The following is a 10,582-nucleotide window of genomic DNA, read 5'->3' as shown; positions in this document are numbered from 1 at the left end:
TACAGGCGGCCGAAAGTCTGAGGTGCTGAGCGGCTGAAGCAGCTCAAATTCGGAAGCTGCCGGCGAGGTTCCAGAAGCTAATCTTGTGCCTCGGGGGCGGGGCGGAACCACGGCGGAGGGGCGGGGTTCCGGGGGGGTGGGGGAGGCGCTGGGTTTGATGTGACTATGAATAGACAACTAACGCTCCAGGATTGCGTGAAGGTTCCATAGTGTAGTGGTTATCACGTCTGCTTTACACGCAGAAGGTCCTGGGTTCGAGCCCCAGTGGAACCATAACTGGTAGGAAGTTCTTGGTTTTTTATATCCATTGAGCATTCTGGCTAAAAAAGACAAAACAAAATAACTAACATCCACTAAAAAAAAAAAAAACGTGTTTCTCCTTATCCTTTATTCGTTTGAAATATTTTTGACATTCTTTCATCACAGAAACGAAATGACAACCTCTCCAATTCCTCAAGATCGCGGCTGCAGTTGCCAGACTCGCGAAATAGCAGAGGGTGAAGGCGGCGCGGAGCCGTGGTCTCTGCTGGACCCTGTCCGACCTCTCCTGGTACTCCCCGGCGCGGCGCTTTCCCTGGAGCCAGGACAGGCCGGCTCCACACAAAACCTCCAACTAAAATGTAACAGTAAAGCAGCGATTTGACTGCGGTTGAATTATTAAAGGTTGATTATGATTATGTTGAAGGTTTAATATTTCGGTCAACTTTAAAATACAAAGCAGGGGGACAATATAGTCCTTTTGTTTTTAAGACAGCAGTGGGATTAATGGAATACACATTCATCTGTTTAATGAATACATACATAGTATAGAATAAAAGCCAGTTCTATAGACATTCAATAAGTGCCTATTGAATGACCAAACATTTGCCTAGTTGCTTTTGTGCTCCTCTTTAATATTTCATTACTGTTTCCTTTACGGGGTGGGGAGAGGTGTTTTGTTGTGTTTTGTTTTGTTTTTGGCCTTTCTCATCTTTGATAAAATGAATAAGAGAAAGGTGTCTGAGCCTTGGATACCGAGGATGTGGGCTACAGATGGGATGGTGATGGCAAAGAACTAAAAGAGGAAGGGAAAACTGTGTTTTTCTCAGCATTTTCCCACATAGTTCTGCTTATACAGTACATAAATTCGTTACTTTTTTGTAATTCGAGTATAACATGATTGTCCCTGTCATTAACAATCAACTCAATTCTCCTTTAAAATGCCATCTTAACCATTAAGTATACAGTTTTTATGTACTATTCACATTGGTATGTTAAGCCTATTCACGTTGTTGTGAAACAGATCAGCATCTTTTCACTTTGCAAAACTGAAGCTCTACACCCATCAAGGGAGTGGTTACATCATTTTTCCTTCCATCAATTTTTTAGGAGTGCTGGGAAATATGAACCCTGGGCTAAGCACACATTCTACCATTTAGCCACACCTGGAGCTCCTTATCAACCCGATTCTTAATGGCTATGTAACAATGATAGGTAAGTATGGCAGGCACTGTTCTAAGTGTTCTGTTTTGGTTTTGCTATACTGGGGATCAATTCTAGGGTCCTGCACATGCTAAAGCAAAGCTCTACCACTAGACCACCCCCTACCTGGTCTATTCTAAGTACTTTGTATATATAATCACTCCCCACTACCACCCTTACTAGGAATTGAACCCATGGCACTCCACCACTGAGTTATATCCCCAGTTCTATCCCCAGTTCTTATATCCCCAGTTCTTATTTTGAAACAGGGTCTCACTAAGCTGCTGAAACTGGCCTCAAACTTGTGATCCTCCTGCCTCAGCCTCCTGAAATAGTTAGGATTACAAATGAACACCACCAGATATTATTCCATTTAAGCCAAAATAACTGTATGAATGAAGCATTATTATCATTATCATACAGATGAGAAATTTGCTCTTAGTTCACAGCAAACAGTAGAACTGGGATTTGCATACAGTGTAGTTTGGAAATCCATGTTCTTAACCCTCCCCAGCTTTACTACCTTTCCTAATTTGCTTAACCAGTCCCCTAACCTTGCACACTTTGATCATTTTCAATTTTATTATTATAAGTAACACAGCATTAAACATCTTTGTGTGTAACTGTCTCCCCCACCAAATTTAGTATTTTCCTGAGTGAATAGTATGAACATGACACCAAGTTGCTTTGTGAGAGGTGATTCTGTGCCATTTTCATATCATTCAAGAATGTTAGGACTTATTTGGCAGAAAATTGCTCAAGGTCACCCACTAGAAGACAATAACAGAGAACAGATGAAGAGCTGAGTCTTAGGATTCTAGTTTCTATTTCCCTCCATTCCTTCCTTTAACATTTAAAGATAGAATAAAACCAGTATCTTCCTTGTTAAACCAACCTCAGTTGACATTAGTATTGTCTCTGAGACTTCCTTGTTGAGGCAGGTAACTATGTGGGTTAACTTGATGGGACTCAGCCAAAACCTAAGAACTAAATGGAATAAGATGCTTAATGAGGCTGGTGCTCAAGTTAATCTCCTCCTCCTGGGCAAGCTCCCCACTTCAGGAAGGTAGAGCTGCCGCCAAGGACAAGGGAAAATGCCACGCAAGATAGAAGGCTTCTTGTTATTACTTCTCTTTGGCTATGAAGGTATGTGCGATTCAGCCATTGGCATGTTTAATAATACAATTTAATTTATAATATAGTTGATAAATAGAAATACAACCTGAACAATACAAAAACCACTAATTAACAACACATGTTCATTAAGGTTATTAATGAACAACAGTTGTCTTTGTGTTGAATATGATTGTCATTGTCTTGCCACTGGCTTGCTTCTGTTTTTTTCTTTTTTGATACTGGGGATTGTACCCAGTGGCGCTTTGCCACTGAGCTACATCCTCAACCCTTTCTATTTTTTATTAGGAGACAGTCTCCCTAAATTACCAAGGCTGGCCTCAAACTTGCCATCTTCCTGCTTCAGCTTTCCAAGTTGCTGTGATTATAGGCGTGTGCCACCATGCCCAGCTTGCCACTGGCTCTCTGGTTCTGTGAGGAGCCTTCTCAAGTTCAAAGGATGTTTAAAATCCAACAGAAAGAAGAAAGGCTCTCTTGGGTTGGGGCTGGGGCTCAGCGGTAGAGCACTTGCCTCGGACATGCGGGACCCTAGGTTCGATCCTCAGCACCACATAAAAATAAATAAGTGAAATGAAGGTATTGTGTCCAACTACAACTAAAAAATAAATACTAAAAAAAAAAAAGAAGAAGAAGAAAGGGTCTCAGATATTGTATAAAGTAGCTACAAATTGCAATGATTAATGAAAGGCATGCTATACTCTAGAATAGTTTTAGGAGTCATAGTGTGATTTTAGAATTTTAATCTTCCAAACTGGTATTCTAAGGTAGAGAAGGATGCTATTAATAATTCTGCTGGGACAACAGGTGTAAACCAGGACTGTCCTGAGCAAATTGGGACGTAAGGTCACCCTAGTTTAAATATGGATTAACATAACACGCCAAGTACCACTGGAATCTAATAAAAAGCATAATCCAACTGAGAATTAAGAAACCCCAAAGACTCAGTACACTTCATCATTTTAAAATTTCTTAATGTAGCCCTGGTTGGGGTGATGTGCTTAAACAAAACAAAACAAAAAAAAAAAAAACTAAAGTCAAGTCTCTAAAATGTCATCCAATTGAACTTTTAAATTCTCTCTCAGTCTTAGAAATATTACTCTCATCTCTCTCAATTCTGAAGTAGCCATCCACTCAGAACTCCTTGTCAGGTTCATTTGGATAATAGAAACTGAATGTCTTCTTTGCAGTCATTGTGTATTTGCGAGTTTTATAGGAAATAAAGAAGGAGGGCAGAGAGGGGGAGATCCCTCTTCTCTGCAAGTGACCTGATAGACAGACAAGATGAAACACATAAGAAGCATCGGGATTCCTGGCTGACATTTTCCTTCCTACTCTTCCACTGTATTTTATTGATAGAGAATCCACTTTCATGAATCCCCAGTCTTGTGACTTTTGTTATTTAGTCACATTTCTCAGTATTTGGAAAGACTTGAGAAAACATAATCCTAAAGTCATTTTGAAAACCCCAAGATATATTTCTTTCTTTTTTTAAATATTTTTTTAGTTGTTGGTGGGCCTTTATTTATTTTTATGTGGTGCTGAGAATCGAACCCAGTGCCTCACACATGCCAGGCAAGTGCTGTACCACTGAGCCACAGCCACAGCCCCCCCCCCAAGATATATTTCTAAATAGGGATTGTTTTAACCAATTTTCTGTTGCAAGGGTTTTTCCTCCTTGCAATTCAGAGGCAGCAACTTGTTCCAATAACTTTCATTCCTTGGTACCTAGCATAAAACCTAGGGCTTGTGCGTGCAAGGCAAATGCTCTACCACTGAGCTATATCCCCCTTGTCCCAGTAATTCTTAATACTTTAAGATGCTTTGGGGATTTTGTTTTTCTTTTACTCCTCACTCTTTGCTCAACAAGATCTGAGTCAAGGATTAGATCCAAATACTTAGGATTCTCAGACATCCACGGGGCTCACCCTTAGATTTCTCCTTTTCATGGTTGGCATTGAGATTCATTCATTTGTTTCTCTGTCCAAGAACCCATGCTTGAGTATGTGCTGTGGGCAAACATTTTGAAAGAACTTGACATTCAGGGCTGATTCTTGTTGCTTTCACAGTGCTAAGTCTGACAACCCTGCTCCATGACCCCCAAATGCGAAGAAGTCCTCTAAAAGTTTACCAATACATTTTAAAATTAGGCCTGGATATCAATAATAAAATGGGAGGCACAAAGATAGCAGTCCATCTCATTCTATTACTTACCAATTTTTATTCAGGGGTGGGGAATTCCAGAAATGTCCAGGAAGAGCAGAGATACCATCTGTCCAGGTGGAAGGGAATGTGGTCAGGTGGGAAGGCTTACCCACCTAACCCAGGCCCTCCATCCTCACACCAGCCAGCCAAAAATGACCAGCATGGTTTGACAACCTCCCATGTGCTCTCCCCTGAGCCAGAGGGATACTCCAGGAGACAGGAAAAATACAGGACACAATTACTGTCCTAAATCAGTTTAGAATCCAAATGGAGACATGGCCAACACACAGAGGAAAGATGCATTCCATTGCACAACTGGGAACCCAAAGACAAGGATTCCTTATCTAATGTACTCTTTGTTGTTTCTGTTGTTCCATGGTGGTGGCTCCTTTATGTAGTGAAATGAGGTCAATGGTTTGACTCTGCTTATGCACTGGATGAAGGTTCATTAGGGAATGCACACATCCTCATAGTAAGACCCCATCTATATCATAGAACTGTCAGGAGTCTTTTTATCTTCCATTGCACATTTTGGATTCTATGCCAATATGATTTTTAAAACATCTATCCTATTAAAACACATTAGTCCATGACTTGGTCATGCTTATTGTATAAAAACAACAACAAAGCTCTCCAGCTCCATCTTCCATATGAATGTGTCCCCTTTGCTGGTGTGCCAGCCATCAGAGATTGCAGATTTTTGTGAAAAGCAGCTTTATTGAGATGTAATTTGCATACCAGTAAAGTCATTCTTTTAGGGCTGGGGCTGTAGCTCCGTGGTAAAGCGCTTATGTGAGGCACTGGGTTTGATTCTCAGCACCACATATAAATTAATAAAATAAAGATCCATTGACAACTAAAAAATATTTTTTAAAAAAAGTCATCCTTTGTAGGGTGCAATTCTATCATTTTTAATATGTTTACAGATTTGTGACACACACATTCTAATTTTAGAGCATTTTCATCACTGTAAACATTTACCAATCACTCACCAGTCTCCAATTTCCCCCAGCCTTTGGCAACCATAAATCTACTTTATGTCTCTAGACATTTGCCTCTTCTGGATATTACATTAAAATGGAATGGTGCGACATGTGGTCTTTTTGTCCTTTGCTTAGCATATGTCTTTAAGGTTCATATGTGTTGAAGCATGAACAATAATAGAATTACATATGAATATGCCTGTTGCTGAAAATAGTAACACATTCACACTAGGAGCAATTACCTTCTTTCTTCTTCCCAAGAGGAACATTACTGCAGCTGACTGTGTTTCTCCTGTGTCTTATTCTTGTTTCTCAAGTAGAATAGAAGCTGGTTACAGACAGTTTTTATCATTCACAGTTTTATGCTTTTCTCCTTACTTTCGTGTTTCCATGGGAAAGGATGCTCTGTATTTAGTGATACCCAATCAAAGAAACTAAAATAGTCTATGTGTGTCTCTAACGTACTCTTTTTCCCTTGCAAGGGATTTTTGGAGAAATAGGCATGCCTTTCTTGAATTTTCTTGCTGTGGGAACAAGACTTTCCCCAGTGGAGCGGCCCTTGGGGCAAAAGGGTACAATGAGCTCATATTGTACAAATCAAAGATGGGCAAGTGGCAGACATCTCACATAATGTGGAAGAATCACAAAAACAATCGAGTAGGCAGAAAAATATGTAACTACATAATCAAAATCTTTTACTATGTTCCTATTAAAGGCTGATTTTTTTTTTCTCATTCCAACAATGTTGTTTTCTGGTATGATAATTGTTATAGTCAAAAAAGGCTTATGCTCTTGTTCTTTAGCTTTTATTTTTTGGTGATTAAATCACTTGGCGGGGGGAGGGGGGTGGCTGCAGCAGCCAGTCGCTGCTCCCTTGGTGAAAGTGTTTCCTGTAAAATGCTTGTTGTTCCTTCTCTCTCTGCTCATTTCCATAAGGATCTGGCACCTCAGAATCCCAGGCTGCCTACAGACAAAAGCTTTCTGGGGAGGGGACCCTGGGAGGAAAGAAAGGCAAGGAACCAACCCAAAATCTGCTGGAGCACAGGAACTGACTGTGAAAGCAGGCCTTCTTTTCAGGCCTCGTCCTCTCCACAGGTAGACTGAAGCTGAGTCCCCCTCCACCCCCAACACCAGTTTTCCTTTTTGCCTTCGGCTTCATTTCTGTAAAATGTGGAAATGGCTCCAGTACCTGCCAGTGAACATGGAGGAATACAAAGGTCCCTGAAAGCCATATTAAGTCTCATTTGAACCCTGAGTTTGCTTAACTGTAGCTGAATAGACCCTCTTCTGTGACAGATATGGCCTTTGAAATTGATTTAGTTAATAAAGCCACAACATCAGTACCGGCACCTCTCACCTTTGGTCCTCCCAAAAGAGAGCCTTGATTTTTTTTTTTTTTTTTTTTTGATACTGGGGATTAAACCAAGGGTACTTAATCATTGAGCCACATCCCCAGCCTTTTTTTTTGGTTTTTTTTGCTTTTTTTTTTTTTTTTTTTTTTTTTTTGGTGACACAGTCTTGCTAAATTTTTTCAGGGCCTCCCTAAATTGCTGAGGCTGGCTTTGAACTTGAGATCCTCCTACCTCAGCCTCCAAAATGGCTGGATTACAGAGCCACTAGGATTACAGGAGTGCACCCCAACACCCAGCCACACCCAGCATCTCTTGAAGATGAGGGTTGAGCGGAGTACCTCCTGGATTCACAACCTCCAAGTCAACCAGATGCTAATTGCTCGTTTACTCTGTATTTGTTGATGACAAACTATGAGATTGAGGTTATGTGCTTATGTAGACGTTAACTCTGAAAAGCACAGAGCACCACCCTGCCTTTCTGCATTTCCCCCGATCTCCAAAACCTTGTATCTAGCTGTTCACTCAATCTTAACATTTGGGTGTTCCTTAGGCTTCTCAAATTTACTGTGTCCCAAATGGAACATCTTCTACCCCATCCTCCCTGAATCACTGTCCCCACTGGAATCTCTTCCCCTTTGGTAAACTGCATTTCTATGATCCCATTTCTCAGGCCTTAAGCTTCTCTTTCTTTCACACTGCACATATAATCTGTCAGCAAATCCTATCTGCATGATATTTTAAGTACAGTCAGCAGTGGCCACTTCTCATCACTCTATTGCCATTACCCTGGTTCAAACCATCATCAGCTCTGGCCTGGAGGATTGTACTTGCCTCACAACTAACTGGTCATGTTTCTACCCTTAACCCAATCAGTCTAGCCTACAACATGGTGCTAGAGGAAGCCTTTGAACTCAGTCAGTCAAGCCCCTCCTCTCCCCAAATCCCTCCAATGTCTCACTCAGGCTAAATGCCTAAGTCCTCCATCACATGGCCCACAACACCCTGCACAAACTGCACAACCCCCCTGGCCCTTCCCTGACCTCATCTCCTAAAATTTTCTATGCTCTGGTTTCAACCTCAGAGTCTCCTCGTTCTTTCCAGAACAGGCCGAACATACACCCTCAAAGGCTTTGCACTTGCTCGCCCTCTGTCCTGAATGCTTTGCCCTGGACAGGCATCCCACTTCTTCAGGTCTTTGCTCCAACATTACCTTTCAGTGAGGGCTTCTCTAAGCCAAAAAGTACCAGCTCCTGTCCCCTCCCCCTAAGTAACTTTATTTTTCAACTTGATGGCCCTAAGCAACTTGATTTTTCTCCATAGTAGTCATCATTATTGTACATGCTATATATTTTGTTTGTTCATTTATTAATTCATCCCCTCCAACATACACACACCATGGGGCAGGTGCTCTATGAGTACAGGTGTTTTTCCTGCTCCGTTCTACTATATTGTTGGGCCTGGAATATAGTAGACACTCAATAAATATTAGCTGAATGAATGAATGCTCTGGAGTAAGTCATTATTAGCCATCTTTTATATCAAATTCTACAATCATACAGGTACTTATATAAACCTGTGAACAAGAACACGATGGGAACAAAAACCAGAGCAGGGGCTGAGTTGGGGGACAGAAAAGGGGATAAGCAGGCAGAGAAGTTGCTGGGGGCAGGGGGGATTTGAGGTGGAAAAAAAAATTCTTTGAACAAGGGCATCAAGTACAGAGTGCAGAAGATAAACTTGGAGATATGTTATGTTCATTTTAGGGATAAGGAAATGGAGAGATACTACTGAATATCAGAGGTGGCACTCCGACTCTGTCAGGGCGACCTACCAAAGGGTTGAACAGGAAGAATTTCATTATGTCACATTGGCAGCAGGGAGGATGGATGAGACAGCAGCTGTCGTTAACAGCAAGTGTATCCAGGGGAGCCAGGCGTGGTGGCACATACCTACAATCCCAGGAGCCCAGCAGCTTGGGAGGCTGGAGAATTGCAAGTTCAAAGTCAGCCTCAGCAATTTAGTAAGGCCCTAAGCAACTTAGCAAGACTCTGTCTCGAAATAAAAAATAAAAAGGTCTGAGGATGTGCTTCAGTGGTTAAGTGTTCAGTGCTCCCTTGGTTTAATGCCCAGTACTAAAAAAAAAAAAAGAAAAGAAAAAATGTACCCAGGGGAGGGGGTAGCCTAAAAGCAGGAAGTGGAATGGAGAGGAGAGAACACCCTCAGTAGCCATTGGATGTGGGGGTTTAGGAGACTAAGATGAAACCCAGGTCTCTGAACAGAGTGGCAGGTGGATGGTGGAGCTGGTCACCAGAATAAGAAATGGAGCAAGAATGGTCTGAGGAAGGAGATATATCAGTTCAATTTTTTAAAAAAATCCTTCTCTACTGGGCACAGTGGTGTATGCTTGTAATCCCAACAATTCAGGAGGTTGAAGCAGCAGGATCACAAGTTGGAGGCCATCCTTGGCAAGTCAGTAAGGCCCTCAGCAACTTAGCAAGACTCTGTCTCGAAATAAAAGGGCTGGGGATATATCTCAGTAGCAAAGCACTACTGGGTTCAATCCCCAGAACAATAACAACAAAAAATCCTCATTGAAGTATAACAAACACAAAAGAATACATATAAATATATAGCTCAGTGAATTTTCACCACTGAGCATGCCCATGGAACAAACATCTAGGTTAAGGAATATATCTTGACCAGCCCCCATTGAGGTTCTTCCCCACCACTGGCTGCCCCAAGTGCAACCAGTATCCTAATATCTAATAGCATGGATTATTTTTGCCTGTTCTTATACTTTTAAAAAGATTCACATGGTGTATCTGTTTTAGCATCTGACTTTTCACTTAGTATTGTGAGATTTATCCATATTATGTCATGTACTTACAGATTATCAATTTTCATTGAAGTATAGTATTCCATTATAAGAATATACCATGATGTATTCACTCTACTCTTGATGGACAGATGAGTTTTTCCAGCTTTGGGTATTACAAATAACTGCAATGAATAGTCTTGTATATGCTTTTGGTTTTTTGGAGAATACGTATATATATTTCTGGTTGGTAACCATTTAGGAGTGGAATCACTAGATTATAGAGCACATATATGTTCAGCTTTAAATTGTCCAACTGAGTGGGGTGTGGTCATGCATACCTGTAATCCTAGCAGCTCAAGAGGCTGAGGTAGAAGGATCGTGAGTTCAAAGCCAGCCTCAGCAACTTAGTGAGTTCCTATGTAATTCAGTTAAGACCCTGTCTCTAATAAAATATAAAAAAGGGCTGGGGATGTTGATCAGTGGTTAAGCACCCCTGGATTCAATCCCTAGTACCTAAATAAATAGCCAAACTATTATCCAAAGAGGTTAAACTACCTTATTCTCCAACAGCAACATATGAGAGTTTGGGTTGATCCCTGGCCTTCTTTGCCAATACTTAGTTGGGTCCAGTT

At 41.2% G+C, this 10,582-nt stretch overlaps 1 protein-coding gene and 1 non-coding gene across 2 annotated transcripts in view; both read left to right on the top strand.

Annotated features, from left to right (window-relative positions):
* The first annotated feature begins 200 nt into the window (after positions 1-200).
* Trnav-uac (transfer RNA valine (anticodon UAC)) lies at positions 201-273 on the top strand. Its single transcript has one exon. It is a non-coding gene; the product is annotated as a tRNA-Val (tRNA).
* A 160-nt stretch (positions 274-433) lies between these two features.
* The window catches only part of Rs1 (retinoschisin 1), a 33,027-nt gene continuing 22,878 nt past the window's right edge, over positions 434-10,582 (top strand). Inside the window, exon 1 of the mRNA XM_077107500.1 lies at positions 434-626. Coding sequence (XP_076963615.1) covers positions 434-626 — 193 coding nt within the window. The remainder of the gene's footprint in view (positions 627-10,582) is intronic.

The sequence above is a fragment of the Callospermophilus lateralis genome, chromosome X (assembly GCF_048772815.1).
Source record: "Callospermophilus lateralis isolate mCalLat2 chromosome X, mCalLat2.hap1, whole genome shotgun sequence".
Lineage (NCBI taxonomy): Eukaryota > Metazoa > Chordata > Mammalia > Rodentia > Sciuridae > Callospermophilus > Callospermophilus lateralis.
Note: the sequence above shows the minus strand (reverse complement) of the source record. Positions and strands in the feature narration are given on the sequence as shown.